Source organism: Sorex fumeus, unplaced genomic scaffold (genome assembly GCF_029834395.1).
Source record: "Sorex fumeus unplaced genomic scaffold, SorFum_2.1 ptg000018l, whole genome shotgun sequence".
NCBI lineage: Eukaryota > Metazoa > Chordata > Mammalia > Eulipotyphla > Soricidae > Sorex > Sorex fumeus.
This window is the reverse complement of record NW_026606075.1, coordinates 34,453,673-34,476,443: the sequence shown is the minus strand read 5'-3', so window position 1 is coordinate 34,476,443 and position 22,771 is coordinate 34,453,673. Positions and strand designations below refer to the sequence as shown.

The 22,771-nt window shown below is 37.2% G+C and overlaps 1 protein-coding gene across 1 annotated transcript in view; it reads right to left on the bottom strand.

Annotated features, from left to right (window-relative positions):
* Positions 1-22,771, bottom strand: part of ADAMTS6 (ADAM metallopeptidase with thrombospondin type 1 motif 6) — a 312,693-nt gene that overhangs the window by 169,575 nt on the left and 120,347 nt on the right. The window contains exons 8-9 of the mRNA XM_056112563.1: positions 21,320-21,363; positions 16,471-16,576 (exon numbers count right to left, since the gene is read on the bottom strand). Of these exons, the coding sequence (XP_055968538.1) occupies positions 16,471-16,576; positions 21,320-21,363 (150 nt within the window). The remainder of the gene's footprint in view (positions 1-16,470; positions 16,577-21,319; positions 21,364-22,771) is intronic.

Genomic DNA, 22,771 nt, shown 5'->3' with positions numbered 1-22,771 from the left:
AACACCCAAAAGGAGAGAGAGAACACAGGGGATTGCCCTGCCACAGAGGCAGGGGGGGATGGGGAGATGGGGGTGTGGGGGATATTATCCATGGTGGTGGAAAATGGGCACTGGTGGAGGGATGGGTATCTGATCATTGTATAATTGAAACCCAAGCACAAAAATTGTAAATCTACAACTGTACCTCATGGTGTTTCACTAATAAAAAAAAAATAATGGTGCAACTTTTATCGAAACAATGAAGCTAGTCAAAAGTAGATAGAGTGTTAACTAGAATTCATCTGCCCCACAGGGCATTGGGGGGGGCGGGTGGGGGGGAGGGTTTATTGGGGTTCTTCGTGGTGAAAAATAAGTATTGGTAAAGGGAAATGTGATAGATATTTGCATGACCAAGACCTAAACCTGAACGCTTTGTAACTTTTCCCACAGCGATTCAATAAATAAATAAATAAATATAAATAAATCAAGAAGACAATGAGATAGCATCTCACACTCATGAGATAATGGCACAGATTGAAAAAAACTGGGAACAATCTATGTTGGTAAGGATGTGGTGAGAAATGAATTCTCATCTGGTGGGATTGTTGTTTGGTTCAACTTCTACAGAAATAGTATGTGGGTTTCTCAGAAAAGTAAGACTAAAACTGCCTTAACATAGTTACCCAGCAATCATATTCTAGGTAACTACCCCAGAACAAGAAATTATTTCTTCAAAAGGACATAAGCAAATCATTATTAATTGGAGCACTTTTTTCAATAGGTAGGATATGGAATCAACCTACATATCTTAAAACAGATGCATGATGATGAGGGTGTAGCATGCACACAATGGAATACTATGCAACTTCAAGGAAGGATAATCTACAATTTGCTGTCACTTGAATAAAACTGGAGAATATCATATTAATCAAAGTAAGTCAGAAGAAAAGTAAATACTAGATGATCTCACTTATCTGTGGTACATAGAATAAGAGGACAAGGGAAATGCAGGGTACCAATGTGGGGCATTTAGACTATTTTAATTCCTAGGTTATAGAACTGAGAAGGATAGAGAAGTAAAGAAATCAATGGTGAAGGAAACAAGAGGTGATGGGAGGTAATAGGGGCAGGGGTCAGGAGCCTGGTGGTGTAGAAATTGGTTGGAGGGAAAATGGGAACATTGGTGGAGGGAGGTTTATATTGGTTGGTGCTGGAACACTGTATGCCTAAAACTCAACTTTGAATAACTTTGTAAATTTTGGCTCCTTAATAAAAAAATAAAAAATTGATTTAAAAAATTAACACATTCTGAAATCTGTGATACTTGGATTTTTACAATCAAGTATTATTGGATCCAATGGTAAGACTAACTAGAGTTTTGTAAGACACAGCCAAATTGTCTTCCAAAGTTATTTTTAATAATATTTAAGCCTCCCTATTGCTAGCTACTGCAATTCATTGTTACTAGATATTGCAATGAGCAGAAAGCACTTTTGATATTTTATTTTATTCACAGTGCTCAACATATAATCAGAGTTTAGGAATGGTGAAAACTTACAGGTTTAGAGAAGTCAATGAAAAATCTATCAGTAGATTTAATTTGGGCAAACTGAGGAGACAAGACTTAAAAAATTAAAATGCTGACCTCATAAACATTCTTCTCTAAAGCAGTGGATCCACAGATTGAGACAGTGAGTTCCAAACTCACTTTTCCCCCTGCTCTCCACACTTATTCTGCAATTAGCAGAACTAGAGTTAGCATAACTTGTGTTCAAAGGAAGGCTTAACTCTGCTCCTTGGTCCCAGGACCAATTTTGGGTTCATTGTTAGAAATAATTTAAAAAGACAGAAGTCGATATTTTTGTGAAGCAATATTAATATATGGCATGCAGTGTTGTTTCAGTTTTACTTTGTAAGCTGAAGGCCGCCCAGCAGTGGCCAGGGACCCAGCCACCATTCCCAGTAATACTTTGACAGATCCAAGCCCTGACTGACGCTTGGGTCTTTAGACCCAGCAGTGCTGAAAGCTGCCCCACAGTACTGAGGTGGTACCAGGGACCACCAGGGCCGGCCACTGTGACAGAGTATGGGGTGTCATGTCAGGTGAGATATTGAACTCTGGGGCTCAAATATACATAGGAGGTATGTGTTCCTTTTAGCTCTCTCATTTTTGAGGCAATTGTAGTAGTTGGACTCTATTCCTACTTCTTGTTAAAAAGAACCTTACTTCTCAAAGTTAGTGACCTGATTCCTTATTCATTTCACCTGCTCTTGCAAACTTTGCGATCCTGACAAGTATTCTATTACTATATGAGCAGGAATTTCTTTGGCTTTAGGGTATGTAAACCAGGTTTCCTATGCTCTACCTTATGGGGTACACACAACAATCCATAGGTATCATTTTCATGGTATTGACTACTTCCAAACTACTTTTAAAAATCTAAGTGCTTCTACCAAAATAAACTAGTCAACTTCTAACAATGTTAGCTGGGTACAATGAACTAATTTAGCTTATATGGTTTTCTTTAAATAGACTACTATTGGTTTATATAGCAGAGCTCTGGGAACCAGACCAATGAATAGCAAAGAACTGATCTGTAGCATCACTGTCACTGTTATCCTGTTGTTCGTAGATTTACTCGTGCGGTTGCCAGTAACGTCTCTATTCCTACCAGCCCTGATTTTTTAGCAGCCTCTTCTGACTCGTCTTTTCCCAACGATTGGAGGCTCTTTCAGGGTCAGGGAAATGAGACCTGTGATCTGTAGCATGAGAACATTATTCCAGCTAATTTACTAGAACGTTGCTTTAACACATAGTATTGTGTACACTTTTAGTAACAGTTAATGTTTAGGCATTATTCCCCAAGCAAAAATGCAATCTCAAGACAAAGGTATACAAAAGACAGTAATTTTGGAGTGTGAAATTAAAAAGAAAAATGATGATGTAATTAAGTTTGATTTCTATAGTTAAATTTTTGTAGGAAAAGAATAACTGAAATTATGAGTTTAAAGTGCTGGTTGCTAATAACTATTTTCAGGTGAAAACAATATTTTAAAATATGATGTTAAATAACAAGATCTTACAAAGGGCAATCATTCTATTATGGAGGACAATGTAATGCCTCATATTATACCGGAAACACTGCATTCATTTGACCTGATTTCATTTCTTTCCATCTCCAGCAGGGGTTTTCATTGTTGTTGTTGTTTTAGGTATAATCTTCCCTTGATACCTTCTCACAAAAACTCAGATTTCAACCCAGGTGAGGAAAAGTGTTCATTCAGAGCATAGAGAAAATACAATGGAATCAAGTAAATAACCTGTTAATCTTATAACAACATTTCAATAAAGGAGACTAATTGAAATCTTACCAGATTTTTTTTATTGAAACTGAAGCTAAGATACTAAAATTAATAGAGGGAAGTAAAGGATCAAAAGAGCTAACTTTGTTTTGAAAAAGGGTAAAACTTAGTATCTGTTTTTAATGCTATGGTAATTAGTTAAATGTGATAACACAAGGAATCTTTGGAAATAACCACAAAAAGACATGTGAAACAATAGAAAAATCGTTAGCTCTAAACACTGTGCACACAGATATCTGCTACAACACATATCCACATACATAAGTATATACATATGCATATACACATACACATAGGGAGAATATTTCAAAGTAGATAAATTATATAAGATAGGCAACTTGGCTTAAATTGATTTTGCTCTACAGCTTAAAACTGATTTTGGAAACCTTAAAATATTCTGGTCCTATATAGTATATAGTATAGAATGTATACTATATACATTTACTATGTCCAGAATATCCCATAATTATATTTAACTTTTTTCACAAATTAAATCTGTGCTTCTGAAATGAAAAATAGTAAATGACAATACTGATAGAATAAAAAATTAAACAAAAAGGAATAAACTTTTAACAATGTAGGATTAGTACTTGAAAAAAAATCAGGTTGAAAAAGGAAAAGATAAGGGGAAAATAGTGAGAAAGCTGTGAGTGTTTTCAAAATATCCTTCAGGCAAGTGGCTCTGATTCCAGTATGACTAAATTAAACATTTTATGTTTTTCTCACTGTGTTTCATGAACATTGTGTAACCCCAGAATAGTTGTTTTGCTTTACATTTTGGCTCATAAGTTAGTAAAAGAATGACATCCTCAAAGCAACTAATCAAGAGTTGACAAAGAGCTAGGAAAGAGAAACGTGCATTTGAAAGGATATTTTCCTTGAGGATAGCAGCTTTATTTCCACCACCACTATACACACAGTCAGAAGTGGGAGTGGGAGGGCCCGGCAAGCTACCGAGAGTATCCGATATGCCAGACACAGTAACAACAAAGTCTCCAATGGAGACGCTACTGGGCCCGCTCAAGCAAATCGACGATCAACGGGAGGGCCTTTACCTTTACTATACACACAAAATGGCCTATGTTAGAAAAATACAGTAGGTCAGGGCTGGAGCGATAGCACAGCAGGTAAGGCGTTTCCTTGCACACGGCGGACCTGGATTTGATTCCCAGCATCCCATATGGTCCCCTGAGCACTGCGAGGACTAATTCCTGAGTACAGTGCCAGGAGTAACCCCTGAGCTTTGCCGGGTGTGACCCCCCCCCGCCAAAAAAAAAAAGCAAAAAATAAAAAATAAATAGGAAACTACAGTAGGTACTCAGTAAATCTCCAGAATCAAAATAGTTGCGCATGACTGCTAAAATACCTACCAATTAAGTATAAACCAGGAGAGATAGAATTTGGGAAACATCATATAAGGATACCTCCTTTGATGGCAAATTAAATATAAATAAAAAAAACAAACACTGTCCTCCCATTGTTCATCAATTTGCTCAAGCGGGCCCAGTAATGTCTCCAGTTTGAGACTTGTTGTTACTGTGTTTGGCACATCGAATACGCCACGGGTAGCTTGCCAGGCTCTGCCATGCGGGTGAGATACTCTCGGTAGCTTGCCAGGCTCTCCGAGAGGGGCGGAGGAATCAAACCCGGCTTGCCGGGTTGACTGCGCACAGGACAAACGCCCTACCACAGTGTTATCACTCCAGCCACCAAATAATAAAAATATAATAAATATATTTCTATGGGGAAGAGAAAATAATTAGTTTCAAGATGAAGTAGGGTCAAAAAGGAAAAAGACAAATGAGGGTCAAAATAAGTGATACCATTAAAAGAGAAGATGAATGCTGTATGAAAATCTAAAGATTGTGAAATAAGAAAATTCATTAAGCAAAGTTTTAGTAGTTCACAGTCTATTACATCAACCTATTGACAAACATGAATTTTTCAAATATTTATTATTGATAAATGAGAATATTTGATGCCAATGATACATTTCCTTTGAAACTATACTCAACTAAACAAAATTTCCTTACATAAGTGAGCAGCCATATATGTACCATGGGGAGAGGGGCTTTAAAGTGGTTCTTAGGGGGCCTGTGGGTCACTTCTAATAATTCTAGATTGCCCAGAGCCTGTGGTGCAAGAAACCATTAGGGTCAGGAGGGATGTGGTAAAAAAATGAACCCTCCCCCAACTGTTGGTGGGAATGTCATCTGCTTCAGCTTCTAAGGAAAACTGTGTGAGATTTCTCAAAAGGTACAAATAATGTTTTCATATAACACAGTGAATACACTTCTTGACACCTATTCCAAGAACATAGAATTACTAACTTGAAAATATATACCTCTGGGGGTATGGTGCCACCAGCAGGTTAACCTGTACCGATGAGGCGAGTGCATCAGCAGCCTGATGGCACCGTCAGACTTTCAGATACCCCAAAATTGCTGCTGTGCCTTTGGCCAGAAAAAACTTGGGGCAAAATTTACCAAGAAAGTAAACGGCCAAAAGTTAGGTATGTGGGAGACACACCCACAAACCGCCTCCAGCTCAGGTATATAATTGGAAGCATGGCCTCTCTGGTCGAACTGCTTAACAGCCATGATCCCAGAGACTCAGAAACGAATCTCGGAACCCAAAGGCTTTTAGCAGAAATGCGTCCTGTTCCTGCAGTAGGTTACTGGCGCTGGGCCACTTCGGGTGGGAATAGGTTTCGTGCCTTGGCCTGTTCCCCCTGGCGGCCCGGTGACTGCCATCCTCCAAAGGCCACTGGACAGTCAGGTTTGGGCCTACAGTGACAAGACACGTGGGGCCTCACCAGATGGGGGTGGAACTGGCCCTTCCTCGCCATCCCAATGAGACCCCGAGTCGCCAGCTACAAATGGCTGCTCTGGCTCCTATTCCAGCTGATTAACAGCCATGATCCCAGAGACTCAGAAACAAATCTCGAAATCCAGCTGCTTTGGGCAGAAATGCATCTGGACCACATACAAGATGGCCACCGCCTCAGAGCTTATAAGAATGCCAGGTATGACCCGGCAGTGACGGGGCAACTGCAATCTCATGGGAAGGAGGGCAGTACCGGCTCATCCTTCACGTCCTACCGAGGTCACAAGTTGCCCCCCACGAGAGGCTCTCCGGCACGGCAATGGCTCCAGAGGCAAAAGGACTTAATGTTGAGCCTGGCAGCTTGTGGCAGAAAAGTGAATGGACCATGCGTTAAACTCCGGCACCATGCCTCCCCGGAACGGAAAGGGTGTTGCTCCCTTCCGCCTCGACCCCCCCCCCCCCTCGCAGCAAGGTGGCCGCCGCCTCAGAGCTTATCGTATGAGCCCGTGGTAATGGGGCAACTGCAGTCTCATGGGAAGGGGGGCAGCACCGGCTCGTCCTTCACGCCCTACCAAGGTCACGAGCTGCCCCCCACAAGTGGCTCTACGGCACAGCCATAACACCAGAAGCACAGAAACCAATCTCGTAATTATCTGGCTCTTTACAGAAATCCAAAATCATTATATAACTCTCATAACCAGCAGTCAGTCTCCTGCCCCTGCACCTGGCTGTTCCTCACTGGGGTCCCTTGGAGGGGAGCGGGTTAAGCTTTCCTCCCCGCCCCAACCAGGGCTCCGGCAGCCGAAGACCTCCAGGACCAGCCACCACCATGCTGAGACCACTCTCCGCACACATGAAGGTACTGGCAGAGGGACAAAGCCACGCGGGTTCCGGGGCCGAGATCTCCAAGCCTACTCGAATTGGAGTCGAGCATCCTCCACCCAGATCCTCCAAATTCCAGTAGGCGGGGGTCACACCCACCACCTGGTCGCATTTGCGGCCGCGTGACATCTTATCAGGACATCTTTTTATGATATCTTATTATCTCATTCCTACTTTGGACAAACTTGCAGGCTATCGAATATAGCCTGCCCACAGGGCAGAGTCTGGCAAACTCCCCGTGGCGCACCAAATATGCCAAATACCAGTAACAATGATGGGTCTCATTCTCCTAAAGAGCCTTGAATATAATCTCAGGGCTAGGATGAAAGAGACGTTACTGGGGCCTGCTCGAGGCAATCGACGAATAACGAAACCAGCTATAGAAAACAAAGTATTTCACAATGCCTTTAAAACAATTCTGATTGTTGGGGGGGGGGGAATTCTAAACAAAGATGGTGCATCTTTTGGCAAAATAATGAATGTAATCAATGTAGAAAAGAGTTAAGTGGAAATCATCTGCCTCGCAGGCATTGGGAGGGGTGGGAGGGGGGCTATATTGGGGTTCTTGGTGGTGAAAAATGAGTACTGGTGAAGGGAAAGGCGTTTGATCATTGTATGACCGAGACTTAAACCTGAAAACTTTGTAACTTTTTCCACAGTGATCCAATAAATAAATATAAGAAGAAAAATAAATAAAAGAAATGAAATAGCAAAAAAATAATAATAATTAAGAAAATAAATAAATAATAGAAAATCTTTAAAAAAAAAAGAAAGAAAATACATACTTCTGTTCACTGCACTGCAATAGCCAGGATATGTAAACAACTGACATGTTCAAAAAGAAATGAATGCATAAAGAAATTTTATAAGTTTATAAGCACAGTAGTAGTTTATAAATACTATACAACTGTAATAAAAAATGAAATATTATAGCTTACTGAACTTGGATAGAACTAGAGGGTATCATACTAAGTTAAATAAGTGAGTGGGAGAAGGATAAATTCTAGATAATTTCACTCAACTGTTATACAGACAGAAACAAAAAAGGGGTGGGGGATGAACAGACAATATCAAATGATGACAATGGCCTTTGCTGACAAAAACAACTTAGATCAACAGACTGGAAAGACAGTACAGTGGGTTAGGTGCTTGTCTGGCAGGCAGAATCTGGATTCAATCCCTGGAACCATATAGTCCCCTGTGCCCTGCTAGAAATAATTCATGAGCACAGAGCCAGGAGTAAATTCTGACACCACACACAGAAACACACACACACACACACACACACACACACACCCTAAACCCAAAATAAAACAAAAGAGAACTTAGATCACTGAACTGTGGAGAGAGGAGGAAAGAGAAGAAAGAAGCAAATTAGAAATGCCATAAGATAGTGGTGGTGAAGTTGCAGCAATTTTATAGATCAAACCATACACAGTAACGCTATTACAACCAGGTTACCTATATACAATTTTAAAAAATGGAAAAAGTTTCTTCATGTTTAATATTAATAAGTTTATTTTTTTAAATTGTCTTTAAAAGACATAAGATTCATATAGTCTATAATTTGACAACTATAAAGTATCAAAACTAAGCTATCAAAACTATTTTTCTACTATAGCAGAAAAATACAAAAGAGTAACATCTTTCTTTCTTTTTAAAAATTTTTTTGTGGGGTCTTGGTGGTTTGGCCCACAGCTGGTTGATTCATGACTCTCAGAGATCACTTCTGGTGGGTTTCAGGGACTATATGGAATGCCAGGGATTGAACCCAGGTCGGGCGTATGCAAAGCAAATACCTTACCCATTGTACTATCTCTCTGGCCCCAAGAATAACTTAAGAATTATTTGCCATTTGTTGGGAGACTAACACCCAAAAGTAGAGATAAGGACCACATGCTGTGGGAAAAGGCAGTTCAGATAGAGAAGGGAACACCAAGTAAAGGATGTTGGGAGGACCCATTCAGGTTGAAAGATGTGTGCCGAAACTAGACTATAAACCAAACATGATGGCTGCTCAATACCTCTATTGCAAACCACAACACCCAAAAGGAGAGAGAGAGACCAAAAAGGAATGCCCTGACACAGAGGCAGGCGAGGTGGAGGGGACGGGTTGGGGGTGGTGGGAGGGATGCTGGGATCATTGGTGGTGGAAAATGGACACTGGTGGAGGGGTGGGTACTTGATCATTGTATGACTGAAATACAAGCATGAAAGTCTGTAAGCCTGTAACTGTACCTCACGGTGATTCACTAATAAAACAAGAGAGAATTATTTGCCATTTGTGATCTCTTTGATCTGTTCACATTACAGCTGATTTGATTATGAATCACTTGTTACAGCAAAGAGAAGATAAAATTTAAGAGATGTACTTAGAACTTTCTATATGAACATCTGGCAATCATTTATAGATTTAATGGTTACTCAATAGAATAGTAAGTGCAATTTTTTCATGTCTTTTCTAAAACTAAGCTGGAAACTTAGTTCTAATTTTGAACCTTATATAATCAACAATTTACTGAAATAAGTTAACCTAAATGTATATAGGAGAATGCCTAATAGAATCTCGGACCTAGAATTTTTCAATACCTGCATAAAAGATAATCACTCTCACTGTCACTGTCACTGTCCTCCCGTTGTTCATCGATTTGCCCGAGCGGGCCCAGTAACGTCTCCATTGTGAGACTTTGTTGTTACTGTATTTGACATATTGAATACGTCACCGGTAGCTTGCCAGGCTTTGCTGTGCGGGCAAGATACTCTCGGTACTTTGCCAGGCTCTCCAAGAGAGGCAGAGGAATCAAACTCGGGTCGGCCATGTTGGTTACGTGCAAGGCAAATGCCCTACCCGCTGTGCTATTGCTCCAGCCCATAAAAGATGATATATATTTAAATATAAACACTTTGAATTAAAAATTAGGTTTTTCCTGAGTGCCCGAGAACAGATGACCAGTTAAAGAAACTTTGGTACACAATGGAGTACTATGTAGCTGTTAGAAAAGATGAAGTCAAGAAATTTACATACAAGTGGTACTACATGGAAAGTATCATGTTAAGCGAAATGACTCAGAAAGAAAGGGATAGACATAGAAAGATTGTATTCATCTGGGGAACATAAAGTAACAAAATAGGAGACTAACACCCAAGAATGGTCGAGATTAGTACCAGGAATTTTACTCCATGGTGTGGAGGCCAACCACACATGCTAGGGGAAAAGGGAGCTCAGATAGAGAAGGGAACACCAAATAAAGGTGTTGGGAGGATCCTCCCAAGATGGGAGAAGCATGCGTAAAGTAGACTATAGACCAAACATGATTGCCACCCATTGCCTCTTTTGCAAACCACAACACCCAATAAGAGAGAGAGAACAAAAGGGAATGCCCTGCCAAAGAGGCAGGGTGGGATGGGGGGGATGGGGGGTGGGAGGGATACTGGAATCTGTGGTGGTGGGAAATGGGCACTGGTGGAGGGATGGGTATTTGATCATTGTATAATTGAAACCCAAGCACAAAAATCTGCAAGTCTACAACTGTACCTCATGATGTCTCACTAATAAAAATTTTTTAAAAATTAGGTTTTTGTGAAACTGAGAGTCAGAAATTAATTCCCACATATATTGAAAGCAGATTAATGATAAAGATGTCAAGAGCATATAATAGAGAAAGAAAAATCTCTTTACTAGTGTTGTAAAAACTGAATTGTCACATGCAAAAAACAAACTGGATTACCATCTCATACCATACACAAATACGGTGAAATATTCACCAAGTTAAACTTACGAAAGACCCTAAAATATGCCTTAACAATTGTTTTGAGGAATTATACAAAATATCTACTTACTTCACAGAATTAAGCTAGAAATCAGTAACTTAAAGTTAATTTAAAAAACTCAAAATATTTGGATATTAGAGAATACATATTTACATGCATAGATTTGTAGAATACATAGAATGCAGATCATAGAATACACGTCTACCATCAAGAACAAATTTTAAATAATTCGTACTAAATATGAGTAAATTTGGGCTGGAGCGATAGCACAGTGGTAGGGTGTTTGCCTTGCAAGCGGCCATTATGGCCAACCCGAGTTCAATTCCTCCGCCCCTCTCGGAGAGCCCGGCAAGCTACCGAGAGTATCTCACCCACACAGCAAAACCTGGCAGGCTACCCGTGACGTATTCGATATGCCAAACACAGTAACAGTTGTCACAATGGAGACGTTACTGGGCCCGCTCGAGCAAATCGATGAACAATGGGAGGACAGTGACAATGACAGTGAGTAAATTTATCAAAATTTGTGAGGGTCAGCAAAATCTGTACGTAGGGCAATTTTTGTAGCATTAAATATGTTTATTAGAAAAGAAGAAAGACCTAAGATCAATCAATCAACTTAAGCATTTACCTTACAAAACTAAAGAAAGAAGATAATTTAAGCACAAAGCAGAAAGGATAATAGCTAAAACTAGAACAGAACTTTAAAAAATTAAAAACAAGGAACTGATAGAGAAACCAAAACTGTTTCTTTAAAACATCAATAAATTTAATAAATACCTAGCTAAGTCAACAACTAGCACCAAAAAAGAAGACAATATTATTCAGAAAGATAAGTCATCAGAATTGATAATTAACAGAAAGATTAGTTATCAGTATTGAACCCTTAGACAAGAAGGGGAAAATCTTTGGTACTTTCTCTGTAAAATATCCCAATAGGGGAAAAAAAAATTTTTCCCTCCTAGTCAGAAAGCATAACAAGGCTGCAGAATGTACAAAATGTAAGTGTACAAAAATCAATTTCTTTTCTATATAACAATCACTATCACTGTCACTGTCCTCCTGTTGTTCATCGATTTGCTGGAACGGGCACCAGTAACATCTCACAACAAATTGTGAGACTTGTTGTTACTGTTTTTGGCATATCGAATACGTCACAATGGGAGAATTAAATTTAATACAATGGCATTTATAGTAGCCTGAAAATTAAATTAGTCATATATATGTATATATATAACAAATATGTACAGGATCTATATGCAGAATATAATAAAATGATAAAAGCAACAAATATCTAAATATAGGGAGGGATGTGATATTCCATGTTAGTTGATAACTCAATATTGTTAAGATAAATTCTTCCTCCTTTAATCTCCATATTCAGTGAAATTCCATCAAAATTTCAGAATCTGGGGCTGGAGCCATAGCACAGTGGGTAGGGCGTTTGTCTTGCACATGACCAACACAGGTTTGATTCCCAGCATCCCATATGGTCCCTTTAGCACCACCAGGAGTAATTCCTGAGTGCTAAGTCAGGAGTAATCCCTATGCATCGCCAAGTGTGACCCAAAAAAGGAAAAGGCCCTCCCGTTGATCGTCGATTTGCTCGAGCGGGCCCAGTAACGTCTCCATTGGAGACTTTGTTGTTACTGTGTCTGGCATATCGAATACTCTCGGTAGCTTGCCGGGCTCTCCGAGAGGGGCGGAGGAATCGAACTCGGGTCAGCCATGTTGGCCGCTTGTAAGGCGAACGCCCTACTCGCTGTGCTAAATTTTGTTTTAATTTCAGAATCTATTTTCAGATATCAAGAAACTAATTCTAAAGTTTATTTGGAAAGGCAAAATATCTAAAATAGCTAGCACTACTAAAGAAAAGAACAAAGTTAGAAAACGCATATTGGCAAATTCAATAATTACTGTAATGTTGGTACCACTCAGGACAAATACCACTCAGGACAATGTGGTATTTGTGGGACAGAATAGAGGAGCCCAGAAACTGATCGAAATAAATATAATCAACTGATGCTTGATAAAAAGAATAGAAAAGTTTGCATTTAAATAGTGAGAAAAGTCTACTTATTATTAGAGATCTCTTCAGAACATGATACTAAAATCCAAACGATTTGGATGCTGTCTATTCTTTCTGTTGGGTTCCTAAGTTATATATATCACTGTTTTATGTTTCACTGATCACAGAATTCTAATGAAAGGCTTCATTAGAATCATGTAATCCCAAAATTTTTAATGATTTGTATAAGGAATGAGAAATAGACTACATCAAAATTACCAGATTTGCAACACTTTTCGAGCCTCACAATTAAAATGTTTTAGTCTCCCAGCAAGCTACCGAGAGTATTCTGCGCGCATGGCAAAGCCTGGCAAGCTCCTGTGATGTATTCAATATGCCAAAAACAGTAACAAGTCTCACAATGGAGACATTACTGGTGCCTGCTCAAGCAAATCGATGAACAATGGGAGGACAGTGCTACAGTGCTACAGCCTTCTGTAAGAACTGTGGTCATTACCACAGGGAATGAGAGTGAGATTGTAGGAATGGGCAGAGGGCCTTTTCAGTGGTGAAATGGCACCAGAATTTTGGTGAATTGTATGTGAAAAGAGTGTAAAACTAAACCCCTAACATTGGTAATATCGCAAACCAATAATAAAAATGTAAAATAATAAATAAAATTTACTCTGTTTTTCTACTCTATGTTGATAATAAGTCATCATCAGTCATAACATATTTTCTAACTTAGCTATAAAACAATTATCTCAATACTGTAAATATGATACCTCAGTAAAAATGCCAACTAAAAATAAAAATATAAAAATTAGTCTTAAAAATCCTAGTCAATTCAATCCTGCATATTTCAATATATGCAACTAACAATAAGAATATTCTTAAGATCACTTAAGATTATTTATTTTTGTAAATCACGACTAATTTAAATAGCTTCGTTAGTATACTAGATATCTGAATTCTTGCCACTTCTTTTCAACATAATTTTTCCAATTTCTGAAACCTATGGTAACCACATAATTGATTTAAAATATGTTCAAAAAGCATTCTTTTCTATAATGTTTCATTAAGTGCATTGACACATAGCCTACATTAAAGATAGTCTTTAGATATGAGATAAACTTGATTTTTTATTTGATAAGGAAACTAGCTTATTACTGTCCCAGGAGGACAAAGAAAAATTAAAGTGATCACTAAGAACTAGCTAAAGAAAAAAAGTTAGCCCATAGTTGCTTAGAACAAGCACTATGCCCTTATATAAGTAAATAGTAGGTGCAAGACTTAATTAATTTATTTTTAAAGGTATAGAATGTTCAGTTTAGTAACTCAGTAGTGACAAATAATCTTCACCATAATACATTTGAAAAAATATCACATCACTTAAAATCCATCACACAAAATGGAGAGGTTTTTTAGAAAGGTATACTTTATACTTTGATATATTTACCACTGCTACTACTTTGTTTTGGAAGAATAGAGAGCACTGTGTTTCAATGATGATGAGCTGTGTCAGGGTTGACTTGCTAAGTTCCTAAAAGTGAAACCCTAAGATAATAAAAACAAATAAAGGGCTCTTGATCCATGGAACAGATTTTCCCTGACCAAACAATGATTTGAAATATTGAAAAGGATAGTGTGTTAGATTCAGCCTAGTTGTCTGGGATAAGAGGGGTCACAAGACAGAGAAATCAACTGCCCCTGAAAAGTCAGTTAATTTTTTTTATTTTTTATTTTTTGCTTTTTGGGTCACACCCGGTGATGCACAGGGATTACTCCTGGTTCTGCACTCAGGAGTCACTCCTGGCGGTGCTCAGGGGACCATATGGGACGCTGGGAATTGAACTGTGGTCGGCCACGTGCAAGGCAAATGCCCTACCTGCTGTGCTATCTCTCCAGCCCCATCAGTTAATTTTTAGCTGCAAAAAAATTTTTTATTGAAAGCATTTCTTCGGGTTCCCAATATAAAGGGATTTGTGGATTTTTCCCATATTTTTTCAAACACTCATACTATCAAATAAGTGTTAGCTGTGAAAGGAAGTTATTCTAAAGCAAATAAATCTTAAGAGGTATATTCTCCTCTTTTCCAATTTGACTGCATATGGTACAAATCATTCATTTTAGGAAGAATTCACAGAACTATGCAGAAGGCCAACAACAACAACAACAATGTAGGAAGTCTGGGAGTAGCTCAATTTGCAAGGGAAGAGAGAATGCAAAAGGAGATAACCTTCACCTTACTAAGTACATTTAAGAAAGAGACTTATAATGCAAATCTTTGACTTTGATTGAGTTATGACTGCATGAGGTAATAGTGTTCTCAAGTACATATTATTCATCCCTGCATGTTACTTGTCTTAACCTTTCAATTTAATTGAATCTAACAGAAACTATTAAATTCAATCTAGTTGCATAAGATTATAATGGTCATTAGTAAGTCAGATTTTTAAGTGAGTTGAAGATATACTGCCTGGTTAGGTGGGTTTTCCCCTTCTGTTCCCTTGATGTTTATTGCATTGGAAACTAAAATACCAATATGTTTCAGTCTTCATTAAAGCATATATTGATTTCCCCCTGTCTGAATCAAATCAGGTACGCCGACTTAAGTTTACACATAAACCAATTTGGGAAAATTGAAATGGCGATTTTCAAGATAATGCAACGGTCTCACCCAATTTTACTTCTAAATTCTAGGAGGAAAAATAAACGTTGAACTACAGATTTATCTCAAGAATTACCCCTAAAGCAAGTACAAAAATAAATATTATTTTTTATGTGTTCATTTCCCCCTTATCCATTTTTCTACCAAAAGAGCAGATTGTAAAACTTCAATCATATAAATATCAGGATCCTTACAAATAGATTGCTTGTTTTAGATTAAAATATTTGACAGTCCCTTTAAAGTTTTCAAACTTCCCTCCATCTTCATAAGCAGGCTTTAGAGTTCACTATTGACTATTGTCTAAAATTTTTAAAGGTTAGGATTGTATTGGAGGATAGTAATGGAGAAAATCCATTGGATTGATATTAGCACAAATTGATTTTAAACAAATTCTTAAAATCTACAAATCCTCCTAAAGAGTTGTGAAGGTATTCTCACTCTTATAAATCAGGTGCATATTTTCAAATAACATCCAGTACAGCTGAAAATGCAAATTTCATAGTATAAACTTTGTACCCTAGAAAAGTTAAGCATGCAGCTGTTTATAAAGAGTGAAAGTTCAAAAGTATGTTTTAAGGTGGTGGTGTCAAAGGTAATTTAAAAATATACGTGTACTGTCAGCTGAGAAAAAGAAAGATCATTTAAACAAATTGACTTTGAGGAACTGGGTGTTGAGCAGACCATGCTAAAGTTAACCTACTTCAAATGTCTGCAATAACAACAAAAAATTTAATTGTGGTGCATTCATCACTCTGAGAACAGCATTCATAGAATCAGAAAGATTATTTAACAAGTCTTCTGTTCTTAGAATGATTTATCCCAATACCCAAAATGATAGCAGTCTCTCTTGAATCCATCCATACAAAAAGTCAGTAAAATCTGGTCGAGCACAGGCGTTCCGCACAGTAGTTACAAGTTGTTCAAAAGAGTGGGGTTCTAAATTTATTTTGATTTTCTTAAACTCACTCACTTGTGACCAATCTCATGTGCAATGGTAAAAGCTGAACCCAGGCCAATGTCTTCATTAATGCTGCAGCTCCTTTCAGGCTCACACATTCCAGCCACAGAGGCCAAGCCTGAATAAACAGAAGGAGACACAAAGGGTCAAGCCAAGGTGTTTCAGTCTTTAAAAGCCCATACTTCTAAATGCCTGGATTCTTTTTAATAACCTCCATGCACAGAAGGAGCAGTTGGCAAAAGGTTAACTTTCTAGTCATTTGCAAAATCACTGGGGGGAGTTTCACTTTGCCGGCTAGACATTAATATTTTTTGAACTGCAGTCAGTGCTGGAAAATGTCTAGACTAGGGGTTAGATTTATAAATTTTACTTCTGGTAACTTGGGACCACCTAGTAACTTGAGCCAGAAGAGGGAATTCAAGAAAGCATTTCTATTTTAACATTCTTCAGGCTGCAGAAAGCAAAATATATCCACATTATTTTTCTAAAGAGATCTGTTTAAGTTTAGTGGGTTCATAAAAATATACAAGCAACTTTTTAGTTGCTAAAAAAAGGGAATCACAAATGGTTTTTCTAAATGACATTTTTATAAAAATAAAAATGATTAAAAAGACCTAATAAAAAAGAGAGAACCATTCAAGATGGGAGGGTTTTGCATTTTTAATCCTCTGAAATTAATCCTGATAGTGATGCAACAATGTCTTTAGAGAGTAAGCCATTCACACATTCAATGTAGTTCTCACCTTTCCAGTCTTCCTTCAATGCATTAAGGTTTTACTAATAAAGTAAAATGTATGGTGTTAATTCGCTGAGTCTAGTGAAATGTCATATTACTCAGGGTATTCTTCTCTTGGGAATTTAGTATGTAAAAGCTTTAATATTTACTTCTCAGTTAAATCATGCTCTGTGAATTGGTATATGACTTTAAATAGTGTTTATAGAAAAATAAATGCAAAAGATAAAATGTCATATATTTCAAGGAAAAAGACATCAAATCATACTGACACACAAAGAGATGGACATTAGAAGAAATTGAAGAAGGGCTGTAGAGATTGTTCAGCATGGAAAGTGTTTGCCTTGCTTGTAGCCTGCTCAGGTTTGATCCCAAGTCCCGCCAAAAGTGATCACTAAGCATAGAGACAGGAGGAAGCCCTGAGCACTGTCAGGTGATCCCTCAAAACAAAACATAAATAGTTAAAATGAGTACAGTATTTTTTTAAAAAGAAATTGAAGAAAAGGTAGGAAAAGCATTTCATATATTAGAACTCTTATCATTGTCACCCAAATCTTAATAATAACTTTGACCAGAAGTGATTTTAACCCAATTCCATGCATATTTATTAACTACCATAAAAATGTTCTTCAATAGGAACAATTTCCTAGTTGCACTAATATGGATCAGTCAAATCTATTCCATGCGTATTTTTACTAACAAGAAAGCTCTATATATTTTATCAGTCACACTGTTACAGAGCTGGGGGTTGGTATTGGGTTTGTAAATATAGTGTTGGTTTTTCCTATTTTTTTTATGTAAAAGAGGCATAAGTCAGAAAAGGTGCTGGGTTTTTCACCTCACAAAGTAATTGTAAATTCTAGCGATAGCCCAGTGCTACTTTCTTTACTTACAAACCTTGTGAACCTGAAGATGATAAAAAGACAAACTAGTTTGAGCAAGATAATTCGCCCATTTTGGATAACCTCAATATTATTTAACCAATGTTACTTCCAAACTCTACTGAGAGACGAGAGAGAATACAAAAGAATCTGCAGTACCTTCCCTGAATATAAATTATAGGGTACAATATAATCCAAGATATGGAAAAACAAAGGCACTCTAAATACTCTTTCAAGCTTTATGAAATTCAATTAAAAATAATTACTAGGAATAATAACTGGTATGTGAACATGTCTTATATTTCCCCAGACTATTTTCCCAAGGCTTAGCTTAGTTTGTTCTTGTTTAGTGTGTCGTGTGCCTATATTTTGCACTGAGAGTTCTCAATGAGTCCCCCAGGTACATTTGTGAGCACAGATTAAGCATCTGCTACAAAATTTTTAGCTCTACTAAAACAACAAATAAAGGACATATTTAGGAAAAAACTACTGCTTGTTGAAAAGATAAGGGTAAATCTTATCTAAAACGAAGAATAATTTAGATATTAATGTAATTTCATGCACACTCACCATCTTATGCATTGCTTTAAAGCTGCAATGTGTGATTGTGTTAATAGGAGTCTGATTATTATTTAGGTCATTTAGATTTCCTCAATTTGATGGCCACAGTTTACACCCTTAAGTCTAATTAACCGTATTATAATTGGTCACTAGAGGTACAAAGCAAGAAAATATGCAAGCAGCACAAAACAATATGAAAGCTATCAGGATAAGGAAGTTAAAAATAAAAAAAGACTGATCGTTTTGAAGAACTGATAGTTTTTTCTGTATATGACCAACATATATGCAATTCACTCGGTTTTTTCAGATTTTCATATATTCACTTACTTTTCACTGCAAGATGTGAGGTTAGCAATAATATATAATGACTTGTAATTTGAAAACTATTTTATATTGAGCTTTGAAATGCACTGACATGTACCCAGCTATAAGTGTATATATTCTAAAAATTGATAAGCTATAAAAATGGGAACATAGTAGTTTTGAAAAACTTTTGGAGAGGTAGAATAAGAAAACATTTATCTTCTTTGGTGAAAATGATAATAGAAGCACTAGGCAGTGTTAAAGTCCTAATAGAGAACATATATCAATTCGAAAAAAAGATATTACTAGATATATAGATAGTTCCTTAAAATATAAATGCAAGAGGGAAAGCTCCAGGTGATACTTTCCTTGAGGTTTTGCATCCTCTCTATGTAAAAGTGAGTAAATACTTAGTAAACTCTTGTAGAATATAAACAATAATGGAGATAAGTTGATAGTACACAAAATAATACCAGCTTACTTTTTATAGTATTTTTAACATCCTTATATTTTCTTCCTTAAATGTTTTTAACAGTACTGTAAAGGTAGGTAAAGTAGTATGTAAAGAATGTGAAGAACAATAAGCTAAGTGTAAAAAGTCATACACAGAACTTGCCAAAATGCTTTTTAGTTTCCGGTTTAGGTTCCCTTCCATTGATTTATGTTGGGCTTGTCAACTTAAAACACCACAAAGAAAATCTTTTTGATGTAAGCTCTTGCTCTGAGAAGCTTTCTAGCATTATTCTTTGTAACTAGCAAATTTCTCCACCAAGGTATTCATTGTTGGGTAATTAGCATTTCTTCTTGAGCAATGTATCCTGGCGAAGTGAGATAGGAGAAGCCCAGGAAGGCAAGGAAAAGCTTGAAAATGTTAATCTTTTCAGATAATTCACTGTGTTACTCAAAGCATTGGGGACCACCTTTTCTCTTGTTTCAGATATGAATGGAAAACACTTAAATACTGTACCACAGGAAAAAAGATCCTGTTTCTTAGAATAATTCCAGTTACTTAATTAGGTTAGTCTATTTGAAAGCTACTCTTTTCCCTCAATTTTATTTGCCTTTAACTTTTAATCTGTATGACTATGTTCTACAACAAATGTGATTTTTATGATTCTAGGATACAACAGAAATGCTTTTTATTTCATTTTATCTTTCCTTTTTGGATCACATTCGGTTGTGTTCAAGGCTTACTGCTTGGTCTGTGCTCAGAGATCACTCTTAGAGAGGAACAGGAGACTATTAAGCTATGCCAGATCAAAACCAGATATCATCCTTCCCATTTGTTGCAATCTCTGTGGCCCATAGAACACAATAGAAACACTTTTTTAAACACAAGTGATATTTAAAGAGCACCAGAAAGATAAATCTGTCCTTTCCATCCATGACTGCATTTTTTTACAAATTTTCTTTTCCTTTTTTTTTAACTTTAGGCAGAAAAAATTTCTAGTAGCATCCTGATTTATTGGGCTCAATATTGCCCCCAAAAGAATATGATTCTTAATGTTTCTCTTTATTGTTTTATTTTTCTTCTCTCCTAAATAGAGATTTGAAACCATTTAATCATTTTTCTTTGCTCTCAAACTTTTTTCTATTTTTGAAAAACATATTGTGGAGATGAAGATGAATGGTACTTTTTTTTTGCTTTTTTATTGGGGGGGGTCATATCCAGCCATGCCCAGGGGTTACTCCTGACTCCGCACTCAGGAATTGCTCCTGGTAATGCTCAGGGGCCCATATGAGATGCAGGGATAGAAACCAAGTCAGCCACATGCAAGGCAAACAATCCTACCACTGTACTATCACTCTAGCCCATGAATAGTACTTTTAATTAGTCATTTCTTGATGACTTTGAATCATCTCCTAAGGTGTTTTAATCATCATCTACTTGCCCAAAAGTCAACCAATAAAATTATTATCATATACACTTGTTTCCAAATAAACAATACATATGCAAAGACCAGGTATAGGAGTAATTGAAGAAGTGCCAGAAAGAAAAATGATCAACCTAATAATAATAAAAAAGTAAAATTAACAGTCTGAAAAGAAAGCTGACCTATCTTCCCTTTATAAATATTTACACAGGGCCAGGAAGATAGTATAAGCAGTAAACACATGCCCTGGGTCTGATCCCCTTCCCCCTGACCCACTGAGCACTACTGGATATAGTCTTATTCTTTTTTTTGCTTTTTAGGTCACACCCGGCGATGCACTGAGTTTACTCCTGGTTCATGTACTCAGGAACTGCTCCTGGCGGTGCTCGGGGGACCATATGTGATGCTGGGAATCAAACCCAGGGCAGCCGCATGCAAGGCAAAAGCCCTATCCACTGTGCTATTGCTCCAGCCCCTGGATATAGTCTTTATAAACAACAATAACTTACCCAGTGTTCCACAGGGCTTATTTTTATATGTGCAGATATCATATCTGAAGGGAGAGAAAGAGATAAAATGTGTAAACTGGTCAAGTTTGCAAAATATTTTCATATATTCATCACATTTTTTCTCTGGAACTCTGGTTGTCAGCCCACAATCAGGGCAATTATGAGCAGCCAGCTGGAGTGTCGGCGTTTTCAGCACTCTGGGGGACACCACAGGCTGTACTACACTTGAAATCTCTGGCTGCAAGCCAGTGGGACACCTGCCAGTGAAACAGAAAGGTTAAAGTGGATTTTTGTAATTTTGAGTTCCATAAAACCATCTACCGTATTGTTCTGAGGCCTGTCTGCAGACAGCTACTGCTTCTACAAAGAGCAAGTGAGTGGGTATTTTTAATTCCCAATCTCTTCTGAATATATCAAAATAAATATGTTTTTTAATAACCACAGACTGTATTTTATACTGGGTTATAAGCACTATTTAGGGTTCCTTGAAGTCTATTCCAAGTTCTTGTTTTAAGATATTAAAAAATAGTTCAAAACTGAACTGGGAATAAAACTGATATCTATTTTTAGACATATATTAGCTATTTAGTGTGGTTAAAATAGAAATATATTAACGTGCTTTTACTAATAACTAAAACTACACTAAACAGTTTACTGGAATGTTTTCCTCGTGCTTGTCAGATATAATTCTGCACTACACTTAATTGTAACTCAAGTCCAAAATTGGAGTTCATGAATTACTACTATGTATTTTTAAATTATTTTACATTTAGAATGCTATTGATTAATCTTTTAAATCAAATGTCAATAAAGAACTAAAGCAAACAAATCAGCAAACAACAAGGAAACTAATTCCAAATCTGGTGCAAATAATGGATGCAATTGGAGGGAAAGAGAGGGGTAGGAGGAATGTATAAAGGAGAATTTTGGTGGTAGAATGACAATGGAACTTTGGTTGTGGATGTGGTAAGCAGTATACACATACAGATGTATAATTTCTGTACACATACACAAAATAATTTCTGTACACATCCAGAAATTCTACTGTAGGGGCTGGAGAGAGATAGAACAGAAGGTAGAGTGTTTGCCTTGTATGTAGCCAATCCTGGTTCCATCCCTGACATCCCATATAGTCCCCCAAGCACTGCCAGGAATAATTCCTAAGTGCAAAGCTGGCAACAATCTCTGAGCATTGTCAGGTGTGGCCAAAAACCAAACACCAACAAAAAATTCAGTTGTACTGTTAACCACTTATAATAGATGTTCAAGTATTCAGTTTCTAAGGGGAAAAAATTATAAAACGTTTTTATTTGCCCATGCTTCATGTTAGACTTAAAAGTATTTTCATATTTAAAAATGCAATTTCATAAACTACAGAAAATCCAAATTCAAAGATTCTCTTTTGTTTTCTATATAAAATGGGTTTGCAATATTATCAGGATGAAGAGTTTA